At 35.4% G+C, this 17743-nt stretch overlaps 1 protein-coding gene across 10 annotated transcripts in view; it reads left to right on the forward strand.

Moving 5' to 3' along the window:
• ICE2 (interactor of little elongation complex ELL subunit 2) overlaps positions 1 to 17743 on the forward strand; it is a 66557-nt gene that overhangs the window by 24078 nt on the left and 24736 nt on the right. For 6 of the 10 annotated variants that reach the window (XM_060417844.1, XM_042252371.2, XM_060417843.1 and 3 more), the window contains exons 9-12: positions 745 to 926; positions 9628 to 10627; positions 11303 to 11478; positions 16366 to 16495. In XM_060417844.1, the coding sequence (XP_060273827.1) occupies positions 745 to 926; positions 9628 to 10627; positions 11303 to 11478; positions 16366 to 16495 (1488 nt within the window). Of the gene's footprint in view, positions 1 to 744; positions 927 to 8077; positions 8120 to 9627; positions 10628 to 11302; positions 11479 to 16365; positions 16496 to 17743 lie in introns of all 10 variants that reach the window. The other 4 variants (XM_060417842.1, XM_060417841.1, XM_060417840.1 and 1 more) reach the window with 1 other exon arrangement.

A 17743-nucleotide genomic window follows, 5' to 3' on the forward strand; every position in this document is an offset into this window, starting at 1 on the left:
ACCTGTATGCATGCTAGGTTTGTGAGAAGTAGAGAAAAAAATTACAGTTTAGGGTGGCCAGAACATAGGAAATGGGAAAGGTTTTTCTGTCTTTCACTGAAATGAAAGGAATGTAATATTTTATTAGACAGCCTCAAATGGATTAGTTTTCAGGGCTTGTTTACTTACCTGTGATTGGAATTCAGATTTAAAGTAAGTCTATACTTATAAACATAAGATAGGCTCTCTCTTGACAGTAAAATTAGTGTTTACACATGAATTCTGTATAAAATATTTTTTCCCGTCTGTTTTTGTTCATATTTAATAGATTTTTGTATCTTCTGAAATTAATATTCTTATATGTAATAGCACAATTCTAGTAAATGAAGGACTGTGTCTGAAAATAAAACTACAAATTAGGGTTAAATATGATATATTCTCTGGTAACCATTTTATCACTTTTTGAAAGTATAACTCAAGAGTAACTGAGTAATAATGACAGTAAAAGCATAATATTAATAACAGAAAGTCCTCTAAAAACTCATTAGGAACAGAACGTATTTTTTTGCCAGTAAGAATTTCTTGCCCTTAGATCTCTAAGAGTCTTTAAATTTCTTCATGTTCAAGGCACATGTATGGGACATGTGCTTCCACTTTCCTATCCTGTGTCTCTTTGTTTAGTAATTCTTCTGTTGTACATCCTATATTGTTTTATTTTTTATGACTACTACAAACTAATCACTCCCATTCTTTTTCTGTTTTGAGGTTCAAAACCAGTTAAAGTAATTTATATTAATTCACCACTTCCCCAAAAGAAAATGACAGTGAGAGAGAGAAATCAAATCTTCCATGAAGTTCCCTTAAAATTTATGATGTCCAAAAATACATCTGTTCCAGTGTCTGCAGTATTTATGGACAAACCAGAAGAATATATATCTGAAATGGATGTATGTAACACTTTATTTTTTTTCCTTAAGAGAATGTACTTGTTTATCCTTTTAAAGTGTAATGTTTTACTACACGTCTCTAAATCTGGTAGTTAAAAATATAAATGTTAGATTAAAAGTTAAAGTTGAATCCCTGGTGGATCTAGACTTTAGACAGCTAACTTAACCTTCAGCCTCAGTTTTCTACTATTATGGAAGAAGGATGATAATACCTGCTTCATAAAATTACTGTCAGGATTAAATTTGATATTTATACATAAAATGTTGAGCACAGTCTTTAGTAGAATTTATATACTAAGAACTCAGTAATGGCAGTCAGTGTGGTAATGGTTTTATTTAATTGGTTTCATTAGTATTCAATAGTTTTTAGGTATGAAAAGGATCAGATGAGTTTGATTGATGCAGAAAGTATTTAGCCCTAATTGCTAATCCTTATTAGTATATACTTATTATCTATGTGACCTTAGGCAAACTATATAATCTATCTGTGTCTAGTTTGCTCATCTCTAAGATGGACATCATGATAACCTGGGCTGCCCAGGTGACTCAGTGATAAAGAATGTGCCTGCCACTGCAGGAGACACAGGTTCGATCCCTGAGCAGGAAAGATCCTCTGGAGAAGGAAAATGGCATCCCACTCCAATATTCTTCCCAGGGTAATCCCATGAACAGAGGAGCCTGGGCTACAGTCTGTGGTGTCACAAAGAATCAGACACAGTTGAGCATGTAGGCACACATAATGATAACCTAACTCGTAGAATTATTTGAGATTAAATGAGTTAATGCATCTAAAGCATTTAGAACAATGCTTGGCATTTCATAAATACAAACCTTTATTATTTTGTGTATTGTAGAATGTTTTCCCATGATTATTAGAGTAAGACATTCTATTTTACAAAACTTTTATTTATTTATCCCACAAATATTTATTGAGCAGATACTATTGCATGCACTAAGGATACAACAGTAAATAAAAATAAAGTCTCTTTTTTCTCAGAATTTACATCAGTGTCAGGACACATAATTAAAACAGTATTAAAAACAAATATTAATAAATGCTGTGCAGAAAAATGGAGCAGGTTAGGGAAAAGAGATGAGAATAGGATTCATGATCAGGAACACTTTTCAAGGACAGGAAATATGAAAAAGGACTTGAATAAAATGAGAGCGCAAACCAGATTAGAAAATAAAATAGGAAAATGTTGTTCTTATTAACACATAAGTACTCATACTTTTTTAAGAATATTGACCTTTTATTTTTCATATTGGCCTATGTATTTTTTGGTTTACTATTTGCCTTTCAATGTTTTTATGATGTGTATGTCATAAAGCACTTCCAACCTTTCTTAAGTTTTTATAGGTTGTTTTCTGTTTTGTTTTACATTTTAAAATCTACCTAAGACTCACACTGATGTGAGATGAATGTCAGTGACAAGTACTATAAAAAAAATAAAGTAGGTTAAGAGGGATAAAAAATGACAGAGTAACTTCTTTCAGTAATGGCAGGCCAGACAATTTTTACCATCCATTACTGATGTCAACTGAAAAACACTGTACTTATTATATAAATTTATTTCTTAGAATCATCAAAGACCTAACAAGATAAGGGGAACTTATCTAGGACTGAGATAGTAAAGAAAACTGGAATCCAGGTTGGTAAGCCTGTCACATAGGGTAATTTTGCCCTAATGATATTTGCCAGTTCTGAAGAGGCAACAGAAAATGTGCTTTGTGGCAGCATCACAGGACCAGTCACTTTACCACCATGAGCTTGGACCCTGCAGGGCTGAACCCTAGGAGTAAGGATGAGCCAGAAATAAATTGGCTTTCTCATAGATTGTATCCTGGGTTTTCAGGCCTTGAACTTGGATTCAGATGCTTTTGGATTGCTGGTATCTCCAAATACCTAGCAAAAGCAAGTGAAAATAATTCTTAGAGGAACAGAATGACATTTTGAGCTTCATATTATTTCTACAAATAACTTTCAAATATAGCATCCGGAAAGCATTTAAAGATAAGTAGACACTGAAGGAGACCGGATACTCTTGAGTAAGAACCATCACAAACAATGATTTGAAAAAGAACTAAGTTTAAAAAATTTTAGTGAAAAATATATCAAGTACACTTAAGAATTCTGTAAAGATGGTTATTAGCACATTAGAAAAAAACTGATAGAAGAATTAATAAACTGAGGTTGGGTCTGAAATAACTATTTGTAATGAAACACAAAAAACGAAAAGAAAATATGGAGAGTAGGGTACAAGGTATAGATAATATAGTGAGAATGTCCAACATTGGTATACTTTGACCCAAAAGGAAGGTGTAAGAGAGATAATGGGACAAAACCATACTTGGAGACAAAAAATACTCTTAAAAGCCACCAAAGAACCAAAAGGCACATTGCCTGTAAAGGACTGAGAGTGAGACTGGCAAATAACTTCTAAACAACAACAATGGAACCCAGGAGACTTGGGACAGTATATTGTGGTGGGAGAAAATAGCCAGTGAAATATCCTTAAATAATAAAAAATTAAGTAAAGATATTTTAAGGTATTAATAAAAACTGCATTTGCTACTCGCAAACCCCCTCTAATGGATGTTCTTTGTTGTGGTGGTTAGTTGGTAAGTCATGTCCAACTCTTTGCAACCCTCTGAACTGTAGCCCTCAAGGCTCCTCTGTCCACGTGATCTCCCAAGCAAGAATACTACAGTGGGTTGCCATTTCCTTCTCTGGGGGATCTTCCCAACCCAGACATCAAACCCATGTCTGCTACATTGGCAGGCAGATTCTTTACCACTGAGCCACCAGGGAAGCCAGGATATTCTTTAAGCACAAGGAAAATAATCCCAGACGGAAAGAGGATGGTGAAATATGTGAGAATAAAAAAAGTGAAGATAATGTGGATGGACTCTAATTTGTAGGTAAGTGCAGGGACACTCAGGACATCAACATAGTTTTGAGATGACCTGGGCCCTAGTGGTAAAGTCTGTATTGAGCAGAACAAGACATTAAAGGTAAAGGAAAAATAAGTTTTCAGACAGTTGTGGTAGAGGGGAATTCAGTTCACTTCAGTTCAGTTTTAGTCGCTCAGTCGTGTCCGACTCTTTGCAACCCCATAAATTGCAGCACGCCAGGCCTCCCTGTCCATCACCAACTCCCAGAGTTCACTCAGACTCACGTCCATCGAGTCCGTGATGCCATCCAGCCGTCCCCTCCTCCTCCTGCCCCCAGTCCCTCCCAGCATCAGAGTCTTTTCCAATGAGTCAACTCTTTGCATGAGGTGGCCAAAGTACTGGAGTTTCAGCTTCGGCATCATTCCCTCCAAAGAAATCTCAGGGTTGATCTCCTTCAGAATGGACTGGTTGGATCTCCTTGCCGTCCAAGGGACTCTCAAGAGTCTTCTCCAACACCACAGTTCAAAAGCATCAATTCTTTGGCGCTCAGCCTTCCTCACAGTCCAACTCTCACATCCATACATGACCACAGGAAAAACCATAGTCTTGACTAGACGGACCTTAGTCAGCAAACTAACGTCTCTGTTTTTGAATATGCTATCTATGTTGGTCATAACTTTTCTTCCAAGGAGTAGGCGTCTTTTAATTTCATGGCTTCAGTCACCATCTGCAGTGATTTCAGAGCCCAAAAAATAAAGTCTGCCACTGTTTCCACTGTTTCCCCATCTATTTCCCATGAAGTGATGGGACCAGATGCCACCATTTTCGTTTTCTGAATGTTGAGCTTTAAGCCAACTTTTTCACTCTCCTCTTTCACTTTCATCAATAGGCTTTTAGTTCCTCTTCACTTTCTGCCATAAGGGTGGTGTCATCTGCATATCTGAGATTATTGATATTTCTCCCGGCAGTCTTGATTCCAGCTTGTGTTTCTTCCAGCCCAGCATTTCTCATGATGTACTCTGCATAGAAGTTAAATAAGCAGGGTGACAATATACAGCCTTGACATACTCCTTTTCCTATTTGGAACCAGTCTGTTGTTCCATGTCCAGTTCCAACTGTTGCTTCCTGACCTGCATGCAGATTTCTCAAGAGACAGGTCAGGTGGTCTGGTATTCCCATCTCTCTCAGAATTTTCCACAGTTTATTGTGATCCATACAGTCAAAGGCTTTGGCATAGTCAATAAAGCAGAAATAGATGCTTTTCTGGAACTCTCTTGCTTTTTTGATGATCCAGTGGATGTTGGCAGTTTGATCTCTGGTTCCTCTGCCTTTTCTAAAACCAGCTTGAACATCAGGAAGTTCACGTACTAAAGATTTTATATGCACACACGAATGCAAACCAACCTTCATGCATACATACATATCTAGTGGTAACAATGAAACATGGGCTTAGAGCCGTGAGTCTATGAATGCTGTCCTGGGACAGTCCCACACAGGATTGTTCTCCTACAGGTAACAGTCTGAGCAGATAAACCCACCTCAAACATGAGAAGCAAAAGAGGATTGTTAATGGAAGTTCTTACAAAGTTATTAGAGGAAAAAAACATGATTGCTGTAACATTTCTATAGTCAAAAATTGTAAGAAGAAAGATGTACGAATAGAACAGAGGAAAGCTAATATGTTCATCGTTTACCCTAGAATTCTCACTTTTATTTTTATTTTTTTTTGTAAAGTAAAATAAAAATAGAAATTAAAATAAATAAAAAAAATCTCTTACCTAAAAAAAAAAAAAAAATAGAATTCTCACATTTAGAAATGTAGCTCAAAGGTATACTAGAAAAGAATGAAATATTTGTGCAGGATATTTATTGCAGCTCTAAGGTATTTATTGGAAACAGTCCTCATGTCCCTTAATAGGATATTTATTAAATAAGCTGTACATCTTCAGTTCAGTTCAGTCTCTCAGTCGTGTCCGACTCTTTTCGACCCCATGAATCGCAGCACGCCAGGCCTCCCTGTCCGTCACCATCTCCCAGAGTTCACTCAGACTCATGTCCATCGAGTCCGTGATGCCATGCAGCCATCTCATCCTCAGTCGTCCCCTTCTCCTCCTGCCCCCAATCCCTCCCAGCATCAGAGTCTTAGCCTACTATGCAACTATTACAGGCACACATTGCATTACTGTGCTTCAAAGATGCTGTTTTGGGTTTTTACATATGGAAGGTTTCTGGTAACCCTGCATCAGGCAGGTCACTCATTGCCATTTTCCAACAGTATTTTCTCACTTCATGTCACTGTGACACGTTTTGGTAATTCTCGAATATTTCAAAATAATTATATTTGTTATGGTGATCTGTGATTTTTGATGTTACTGTTACAACTTGCTGAAGGCTCAGATGATTGTTAGCACTTTTTAGCAGTGAAGTATTTCTTGATTAAGATGTATATACTTTTAAAGACATAATGTCATTACACACTTAATAGACTATAATGTAAATATATCTTTATATGCCCTGGGAAACAAAAAAAATTGTGAGTCACTTTTTTTGTAATATTTGCTTTATTGTGGTGGTTTAGAACTGAAATATACAATATCGCCAAAGTATGCCTATAAAAAGAATCAGAAAACTCTAGGTATGCAACTATAATGTGATATCCAATATATATTAAGTGAAAATGGTCATTCAGATAATTCAGTGACCAAAAATTTATATCATGTTCAGAAAGAATTGCCAAAAAATCTTAAATTTCATTTAATAATTACATTGTTAGTAATGATACTGCTGTTCTTATTTTGAACATGTTAGATGGTATGATAAAACACGCAAGTACTTATGTTTGTATTAGATACCAAGAATTGTAGCATAGGAGGTACAAATGCCAATCAAAGAAGCAAAAATCTTATAATAAAACTGGAATTGTATAAAAAAGATGCTTGAAGGTTTTCCCGTTGGCCCAAGATGTGTTAGCTTGACTGTCACAAAAAACAACTCTGCAGTAGATAAAACATATGAAATATGTTAAAATCCATGAATTTAAAGTAATATCTTTTTAAAAGAGTGTTAGTCACCTTCAGAGGATGCTTGTGTATCAAGTCATTATTCTGAAAACTAGAGTGGATAGTCATTCCCTTCTCCAGGGGATCTTCCTGACCCAGGGATTGAACCCCAGTTTGCTGAATTGCAGGCATATTCTTTACCTTCTGAGCCACCAGAAAAGACCTTGCAACTCCTAATGAAATAGTAAATCTAGGCAGTGATCATCATCAATGACTGCTAAAATCATTAAAAGATCAGTAAGGAATTTTGATAGAATAGGTTGTTGACACGTGATGAAGCAACAGAACAATTGTAGTATCACAAGAAGAAAGATAACCAAACATCATTAGCCTCCTGACTGAAGTGGGAGGTATATATTATCACATACAATATATGAAGATTTTTTTTAAATGTGCCTGAATCTGATCAAGCTATTAGATCATTTAATAGGCAATGTAGGGGAAGCATGTGTTCAGTGATATCATGGGGACGCAAAATCCAGAATGTGGAAAATTCCACAGGATAACTGATCTAGTTTCTTCTACAAATATCTGGTGGATATGGGAACTGGCCGAGAGTAAGGGAGGGGTACGACTGAGCAACTGAACTGGACTGAACGGAGGGGTTGTTGACAAAACTGAGAGACATCAACCAAATGTAGAGTCAGGATCTAGGTGGGATCCTTATTCCAGTAAACAGTTGTAAAAAGAAATGTATCAGACTGGAAAATTTTGACACCGATTAGGTATTTCATGACATTAAGGAAGTGTTAATTTTATTGATATAATTAGTATGTTTAACAGAAGAATCCTTTCATAAGCACATATTTACAGGTAAATACCGTTTTTAATTTTACCCAAATTTGTTCTGTCAGCGGTGAGAGCATTATTTTTCAGTTCATTAGGTTTTATATTTATGAAATTTCATTATTTTGAATATATTATCCTTTACCTATTTCTTGAAAAGGCTATGAATGATACTTTCAATTTTTAATAACTCTTCTTGTTTTTGTTGCTTTTTAAATAATCAGTAATTATCACTCTAATTTCTTCTTTTATCCAACAGTTTGGGCGGTTGTAAATTTCCAAGTGCTTGCATTTATATTGTTCGTTGACTTTTTGCTTAATGATTTCTGATTTTATTTCCTTCTAAACAGTCAACCTTAGTAGATTCTGGTTTGTACTTTATTGATGCTTTCTTTGTGTATTAATTTGTAGTCCGTCTTTGGAAATACCCCTTCGATCCTTGGGCGGGAAAAGGTATATCTTTGTAGTCTATGTGTATGTTTTCAGTCATTGATGTACCTTTGTTTCAGTTATTAAATATTCATACTTTCTTCATCGCTTTCTTTACTTACTTAGAAACAGTGTATCATTGACCAAGTACAGTTGTTTCTTTCAAATTTTTATTTTTCAGTTTTGACAATTTTAATGTTATTTGGCATGTCACAAATCATTATCTATTCATCATGGAGTTCATCTTTTTTCTTTTAAGGTTTTTTGTGTTTTTTTTTTTTTTTTTTAATTCAGTCAAGCCATGTGGCTTGTGGAATGTTAGTTCCCTGACCAGGGATTGAACCCATGCCCTTGGCAGTGGTAGTACAGAGTCCTAACCCCTGGACTGTCCGGGAGTTTCCTGGGCTTCATCTTTTGTTCAACATAAGATTGCTTTTTCTATCCAATGCTTTTTGCATTGACTTTTCTCTAACACTTAATATTGTTAGTCCTTCTTTCTTTATTTCTTGATGTCATGTCCCATTGTTTCTCCTTGAACCTTTTTGTGTAAGAATGCCTCACGTAAACAATGTATAGCTTTATTTTTTTTTTTTTTACTAAATGTGGTATTGTTTAGTGAAAAACTACTGTGATTGACTATACCAAGAAATTTTCTATACATAATTGCACTTGTAATGCTTAGAACAAACCTAAGATGATGACCCTATTATCATTATTTACTGATGAGGAAATTGAGTTTCAGAGAGGTGATTTACACAGATGGATCTTTCTTACTCACTGCCTGAGGCTGTCAGAATATTTTTCTCTCAAATCCTAAGCTGTAAAACAATTTCATGGTGTTTATCTAAAATACTCTGCCAGCCTAAGGAGAGATTTTGCTACTTGACAAGGCAGTTTATTCCTGAACAAATTAAAACTGGAGTTCTTTCATGACTAAAACAGTACATAAAAACTATAACCTTCAATGGCTTCATGTCCCAAGATAGAGTAAAACCATTTCCTATCCATTTTTCCTCATACTGCTGAGAGTTGTTTTCCCTGAGTGGATTTGTGAAGAAAGATGCTGATTAATGTTAGAGGCTGGTGACTTCCACAGTTGCATTCCACAGTTCCACAGTTGCAGTTTCCTTAGAGTGCCAAGAGGCTTTCCTCCTGGTCACCTAAGTCCCTGCAAGAGCATATAAAGTGGGTGTGAAGGGAAGTCCACTGCCTTCCTGTTTGGCCTCACATTTCTTCTTTGAGGTCCTACCTGTTTTTGATTAGTGGAAATACCTCTTGAGATGTAGTAGTTCACAAGTATTTCCTATTTCCTATGGTATAGCAACTTGGAAAATTTTTCTGTGTTTCGTCAACGTTTCATTGGGAAGATAAGGGTAATAGTTGCTAATACTCTGTCAAAGCAAGAACCTTTCAAAGCCATTCAACTTTTCTTTCTCCTTTTAAAGAGTATGAACTATGTTTGTGATGGGTCACTGATAGGTGAGGGGTGGCCTAGAATTGTTGCTAATAGTTTGCCAATATATTTTCTTAAGATATCTTATGAAGTTAACGAGTGCCGAAAAATTGAGACCCGAGAAAATTTGGATCTGGAGTTTGATGATGATGTCACAGAACTTGAAACTTTTGGAGCAACCACCACCGAACCATCAAAGTCACCAAGTCCAGCAAGTACCTCCACAGTAGCCCCCATGACAGAAACACTCACAGCCCCCAGCACAGCAGACACATCTGAGGCACCAACTTCACCAGACATTTCTGCTCATTCTAGAAGTTTATCTCAGATTCTGATGGAACAGTTGCAGAAGGAGAAACAGCTGGTGACTGGTAGGATAGACAATGGCCCTGAAGAGTCCAAAAGTAAAGATGATCAGAGATTTATACCATGTGGTGAAGAGATATCAAATTCTGACAAGCCTTTGGTGCAAGATAGTGACTTGAAAACATCTGATCCCTTACAATTAGAAAGTTCTATGGAAATTGAAACCTCTAATAAAAATGATATGGCCACTGAAATGGAGAGTGTTGATGAAAGAGTAAATGTTCTAGAGAACACAGACAGTAATTCAAAGGGAAAGACTGTTACATCAGAAGCAGCTAACACTGAAGATGTAGTTCTTGACAGTAGTGATACGGATGAAGACTGTTTAATCATTGATATGGAATGTCAAAATAATAGTAATGGAAAGACAGCTGAAGTGGGTTCTAATTTAAGTTCTAAACCAGCTAGCCTAAATTCTTCCTCAGGACAGACTTCTACAGGAAACCAGACCAATAGTACTTGTAGTCCTGAAGAGTCATGTGTTTTAAAAAAACCTATCAAACGAGTATATAAAAAATTTGATCCAGTTGGAGAAATTTTAAAAATGCAGGATGAACTCTTAAAACCAATTTCCAGAAAAATACCTGAATTGCCCTTAATACACTCAGAAAACTCTAAACAGCCTCCTATTTCTGAGCAACCCTCTGCTCCGTCAGATGCCTCTAGCTGGCCAAAGTCTATCTGGCCTTCTGCCTTTCAGAAACCAAAAGGACGTAAGTAAATATTTACAAAGAATTTTATATTAACTGTTTTGCCTGTTCCTTGTCCTTAGGTTTTTTCCCCCTCATTCCCCTCCTTTCTCTTTGTAATAACGTTTATGATCTTTACATAGTCACTGATGGTTCATTTTGATTGAAAAATGAACTATCATTGACTGTATAAAAACCTTCACTCCAAAAACGTACCCACAATTGTACTGATTTTTGTAACCTGTGTTTATTCAACATTTACAATGGCCAGTAAGCTATAGATAATGTGGTTTGCCGAAATGATGAAAGAGAAGTGTGTCAAAAATCATGATAAATATGTGTTAATCTAAATTTACTTGTTCTTGATGTCAGACTGCAGTTTTGTACTTCTTCATTTTGTAAAATAGATATAAGGCTGCACCTCAGGTCTGTCTCTATTATGAATAACACTACTTTTTAAAACTTCTTTTTACTTCGTACGTTGTTTCACTGATATATTTGTGAGGGTAGTAGGATAAAAGGAAGAGAACCTTAAAGCTTTGATTTCAGCTCTTGCTGGAGTTACAGTTATAGTAAACAGAAATGCTAATAGTGTAATGGACACAGGAACTAGAAAGCTGGTAGTTCAATTGTTTTATCTTGGATTATGATGGATAAAGTAGTTTAAAATAAAAATGATGAATATAATTATTTTTAAAGGATTGCCGTATGAACTTCAGGACTATGTTGAAGATACATCAGAATATGTAGCTCCTCAGGAAGGAAATTTTGTTTATAAGCTGTTTAGCCTGCAAGACCTGTTGTTACTTGTGCGATGCAGCGTCCAGAGGATAGAGACAAGACCACGTTCTAAAAAACGGAAGAAAATCAGAAGAGTAAGTTGTTTCTTGGGGAGTTAGGATATCGTAGCATAAGTAGGTGGGCAGCAAATATTGAACATGCCATTGTGATGAAGTTTGATTTTAAGTTATTGATCTTTCTTATAGTAGTTTTTTCAGGTTGAGATTCTTTAGTAAAATACTGAAAACACTTTTAATAAAGTTTAGTTGAATGTAATAATCATGAGTGCTGATAACATTCTTGCGTGGACTATATGTAAACTTTGTGAAAAACAGCACCATTACAGGCTTGACCTAGACTGGCACATATGTTCCAGCTTTCTGTGTGAATTTGAATTTTCCTTTATTGGCCCCTTTCTTTCTTTTTTTTTAAATTTTAATTTTTTACTTTATTTTGCTTTACAATATTGTATTGGTTTTGCCATACATTGACATGAATCAGCCACGGGTGTACATGAGTTCCCAATCCTGAACCCCTCCCACCTCCCACCCCTTTCTTTCTTTATTTGAGAATCTTTTTGAGTTATTTTAGAAGTTTGCATTTTGAAAGGTGGGCTTTCATGAACATTTGAGGATGTCTTCCCAGGCTTGATAGAAGACTAAATGTCTTCTTTCCTTTTTCCCCTATTGTTTCTTTGGGGATTTGGTATAAATATTTTCCTTAGTTAAAGTTTTTGCTACACTTCGAGTAATTGGTTCTTTTGGCAGTTTTGTTATATTTGATATTTTAAGTTCTCTTTCAGGTTAGTTCGATTTTTGTGTGTGTAACCAATGAATTTAGGTAAAGAGGAGCTTTTATGGTATAAATGATTATGTAAGAAATAATGAAGTCTCTCCTTTGTTTCTTAATATTTTTTCTGTTGTGTCCATTTTATCATAGTTCACTTTTTCTTCCTTCCTTTTCCTTTTGTCTTCCGACCATCCTTCTTATCTTCCCCTCTCCTTTCCTCCTCCTGCTTTCCTTTCTTCCTTCTTTTTTTCCCTGCCTTCCTCCCTTTCTTTTTATTTTTTTATTTCTTTTTTTAAATGTTTTTGGCCATCCTATGAGGCATGTGGAATGTTAGTTTCCCAACCAGGGATTGAACCCCCACCCCCTACATTGGAAGTCCTAGTTCCTTCCTTTTTTGATGTTCTCTGTTTCTTGCTGTTTAACCTGCCACCCATTAAGAATCCTGAGTGATCACTGTAGAATGTCAGTGTGTTTGGGGCTAAGGAACTGTGATGTTCCAGCATTGACCCTTGTGGATCAAGTCCCTGACTACTACTTTTATCATATTAAGGTGTAACTGAATTTTAAAAAAAAAAGAAAAGTTCTCATAATTGGTATTCATCACTGGTTCAGACTTGAAATTTTAGAAACCAGCTGGTTTCGAATTAAACAAATGGTAGAGAGTTTTTAAAAAGAGAACATTAGGACTGACAAAACATAGCACTGACAAAATGCTATAGGTCTGATTTTAGTCTCCTTTTTGATAAATACAAGTATTCTCTGTATTAAAAGATTTTATTTACTAATTTTTTCTTGTCTCATCTGTACTTAACTGTGATGAAGTTAATACCCATAGCATGCACATCTTGAATACATATAGCATCAGTTCTTTGGATTGTATTTTTGAGATTTTATTTCATTCATTCTTACCTGCTATCTGATTATTTGGATGCTAACATCATTTCTGTGAGCCCATACCACTCTGTACTGATCTACCAGCTTATTACACTTAGAAATTATTGATGGGCAGGATCTCTTAAGTAAGGATAGCCTAGGAATATTTTGGACCCTGATTTAATTGTTCAGTGAGATAACCTGTTAAGGACATTGTCATTCACTTGACTAAAGTGAAGTTTGTAAAACCTTATAGAAGAGTATTCACTCTTCATGAAAATATATCAAAACCACCAAGCCCCAAAGAATAGCTAAATAGGAGCCTTCTGTTTCTGATTATGTCAAACCCTGAGTATCATTTTAAATTTTTCAGCAAATACTTATTTTATCTATCATTATATGTAATAGTTTAGTACACATATTTTAAATTCCTTAGTAGAATATGTTCCCCTCAGAATCATATCCTAGTCATCTGTTTTTCTCAAATGTTTTGTTCCGTAGAAACTCAATAAATAAATATTGAATAAGTGAGAAAAAATTGAGGCTTGAGGAGAGACGAGGGTGTTAGGGAAGGGAAATTGAGGCAGTAGTTAAAATTTTGAAGTGGTAGTGTTTAAACTCCAGTTAGGTAAGAATGCATCCTCATTAGCATTTCCTTCTTAAAAACCAGCTGGTTTAGATCAAGTTTTAAAACACTCAGAAGTCTCTTCAACTTCTGCTATCCAAGAACCTCATTTCTTCTTTTTGTTTTCTCTTTGTTTCTTCAATTCTCTGTTACTGTAATTGAGGTTTTAGTTTCCAATATCATTTATTTTTTCTCATCAAGATTCTGCTTAATCTTGTACAACAGAGGGGAACCTAGAACAGCAGCCACTCTCAACTGATGAAAAAGAGGCTAATTTGGAACTCAAGATGAAGCTAGAACTTACTGAGTTCTACATGTAGTTATGAAATCTAGACAAAATACCTCTGAATGATTTAATATTATATTATTGTCTGTCTCAGTTAACCAGATTTCCTAAGAGTTATATTCTGAAGGGATTAAAAAACTTATATCTAGTTATCTTGAAGTTTATATTGGCATTCTCGGTCCAGAGAAAAGTATCCTGAAGGTGCTTGAATCTTAGGAAACAACAGAAATGTACCTATTGGGATACAGGTTATGTCACTATCCTAGTGACAGGATACTAGCTATGAAATATTTTGGAATGTATGTAAAAGTTGGAAGGTTTATGTGATAAATTGGAAGACAGAAAACCAAGAGAAGCTTTTACTTAGAAGTGAACAATTAAGGGGCAAAGAAAACAGTAAGTTTAATGTATATAATTTGAAAACTTTGTATTTAAAATTTCACTTTAATTTTGGAGTACTGAGATAAAATATTCAGACTTTTCCTTCCCTTGGCTTCCTGGAGATGGCAGTAGAATACATAAATTAATACCAGACTCAAGACTTAGTTTTATAGACATGACAGTATTATCAAAGAAAATCCCCCAGAGTACTTTATTCAGAAAGAGTAATGTTTTTTAATTTGAAAAGAAATCTTGAATTAATTCTATTACCTATTCATGATCCAAAAGAGGATCTTCTTTCTCAGTTATTCATTTTCCAACTCTGCTGTGAACTGGTTATGTGTCCTTGAACACGTATCTTAACCCTTTGAGCCTTCATTTCTTTATCTCTGGGTTTTATTTGCAACTATAAGCAACCATAAATGCAGATTACCAATTGCTGAAGAATTATTATACAATTAAGTGACTTTAGCAAGGCAGCCCACTCCAATATTCTTGCCTGGAGAATCCCACGGACACAGGAGCCTGGCAGGCTAGAATCTATAGGGCCACAAAAAGTCACAACTGAAGCGGCGTATCACACAGCATTATCCTAATCATAATTTTTTTTTTTTAAATTAAGGAGACACTGTAGGGAGCTTACTACTCAAACTTTGGCCCCAGGAACAACAGCTTGTTAAACATGTATAGACTTGGTTTTCACCTCAGATTCCACATTTATTTTAAAATAGTTATTCACATGCACATTGAAGTTTAAGAAGCACTGCTGTTGACTTTTACAATATTCAAAGGTAATAATGAACCAAAGTTATTGTTCACAGAAATTTTACTGGATTTGAATTATTATTAACACCACCATTATGTTAGGCCCACTAAATTCGCCAGTTTATGAAAATCAGTCATTGTGAAACATTTATGAAGTAGTTTCAAGTATAAAAGTGAAAGACAGCTTAGTATAATTTCAGAAGTTGGTCAGTCACTAGGTCGTGTCCGATTCTTTGCAACCCCATGGACTGTAGCCCACCACGTTCTTCCGTCCATAGGATTTCCCAAGCAAGAATATTGGAGTGGGTTGCTGTTTCCTCCTCCAGGGAATCTTCTTGACCCAGGAATCAAACCTGCATTATCTGCATCTCCTGTGTTGGCAGGTGGATTCTTACCACTGAACCACCAGGGAAGCCCCAGGGAAGCCCAATCTCACAAGTACTAACTGGCTATATAACTTTAAGTTCCTTAAATCATGTGTTTTTCCCTCTGCCAGCTAGAAATGAAGAGACTGCTATTAAGATGAGAATTTTCTTTGACAGAAATGAGTTAATATGAGCATAGTGAACATGACTAGCATTATATTATATTACAGGCATGGATTTCCTTCTCATTTAGACTAGTCGTAGGTATAGTAATTTTGCTTATTCTGTACAGTCCTGACCAATAAACACTAAATGGCTAATTTGTCAAGTACGTAGTGTCTGGAATAAAGTCTTTTGTGTTAATGAAGAGAGCAACATCCATGTGTATTAATGTAAGTACTAGTGCTCATACATTTGTATAATGAAAACAAGCTGCTCAGAGTATTTAAGCCTGAGATGATGTGACTAATGGTTTAAGCAGGCAAAAAAAAATCATACTTTTTTTTAGCCCTCTTGAGAATTATTAGTATGTATTACAGTCATGACTTCCCAGCTTCTAGTTTTAAACCTTTGGGTAGTTATGTAACCCAGGGTTTATTCCAAGGATCCTGTCAGTCATGTTCAGTCACAGAAATAAAATATGTTTATGTATGGAGAGATATGTTGATTTTGGTTGGGGGTAGGGGAGGCTCTTGGTTCACCATCTCTTTTTTATCCACCACTGCCCATGTCTACTAAGGGTTCTACCCATATTTCTGCCTACATCCAACTGTATTTGAAAGGATGAAATAAGATTACCTGAAAACATTTTGAAAAGTGGCTAAGTTATATAGGCAAATGTATTTACTGTTAATAGTAAATTAATAAAGCTTTATAAGAGTATAACCTTGAATTGCAGCAATTTCCAGTTTATGTACTACCAAAAGTGGAGTATCAAGCTTGTTACGGAGTTGAAGCTCTGACTGAAAGTGAACTCTGTCGCTTATGGACTGAAAGTTTATTGCATTCCAACTCCTCATTTTATGTTGGTAAGTTAAACAAGAGGCTTTGTTCTCCTTTTTAATTCCTTTGTAAATATACACAGTTCAATTTATCTGTAAATTCTATACTTTAAATTTTCAGTTTTCTGATTGTATTAGTATTTCTTTCTATTAAAACATTTCTACTGCAGAGTTAAATAGCAGAGTGTGAGTAGTGATTATCATATGTTTTGATTTCTCTCTTATTCCCTTATTAGTTGCATATGAATGTTAATGTAATCATTTTATTTTTAATATATTTAGGAGTATAATGAAAAAATGTACATGTGTTTTCTAACAAGCTTCTTTTAAAAGTGCTATATAATTGGTTTTAAAATATATTTTTTGAAATTTTCTTAAATTTATAACATTTTTTAAATCTCACATATTATCTCGATGAAATAGTTTACTTTGTTTTGTTTTTTGTTAGGGGAATAGTTAGGCAGGATCTTAATTTGTGTTGGCTGGGTTCATATACAGTTAACATACTTCACGAAAAGGATAACTTGATAATCATTATTGATATTGTTCTATTCTATTGAAATCTTTACTCCTATACTTCTCAATTCATCCCTTATATTTCACTGCATGCGAGTCATCTCAAGCTGCCCTTCCTTCATGTGATTTCCTTCCTTTGATATCTCAATGCATTGCCTTTTTTTTTTAACCACTTTTACAGTTTGTCGCTTTCTACTTAATTGTTGTTTTTTAAAAGCCTGTCCTGTCTTCCCATTGGGCTTTTCTTGTGGCTCAACTGGTAAAGAATCCACCTGCAATGCAGGAGACCTGGGTTCGATCCCTAGGTTGGGAAGATACCCTGGAGAAGGGAAAGGCTACCCACTCCAGTATTCTGGCCTGGAGAATTCCATTGACTGTATTGTCCATGGGGTCACAAAGAGTCAGACACGATTGAGCGACTTTCACTTCACTGTCTTCCCAGTAGACAATAGCTAGTTTAAAGTCAGAGTCTGATGAAACTTTATATTCTTATAGTACTTAGCATAATTTCTGGTATGTAATTAAGTGTTTATAAGTGTGCTTTTCTTGGTTGATCCAAAAGTAGGTCACTCACTTGAAAAACTTTCCTATATTTTGGTTAATCAATATTTTGTCTTCATGTTTTATGAGAGTGTTAATAAGATCATTGATTCACTCTCTCTTCAGTTCAGTTCAGTCTCTCAGTTGTGTCTGACTCTTTGCGACGCCATGAATCACAGCACGCCAGGCCTCCCTGTCCATCACCAACTCCCAGAGTTC

This window comes from Ovis aries, chromosome 7, assembly GCF_016772045.2.
Source record: "Ovis aries strain OAR_USU_Benz2616 breed Rambouillet chromosome 7, ARS-UI_Ramb_v3.0, whole genome shotgun sequence".
Classification (NCBI taxonomy): domain Eukaryota; kingdom Metazoa; phylum Chordata; class Mammalia; order Artiodactyla; family Bovidae; genus Ovis; species Ovis aries.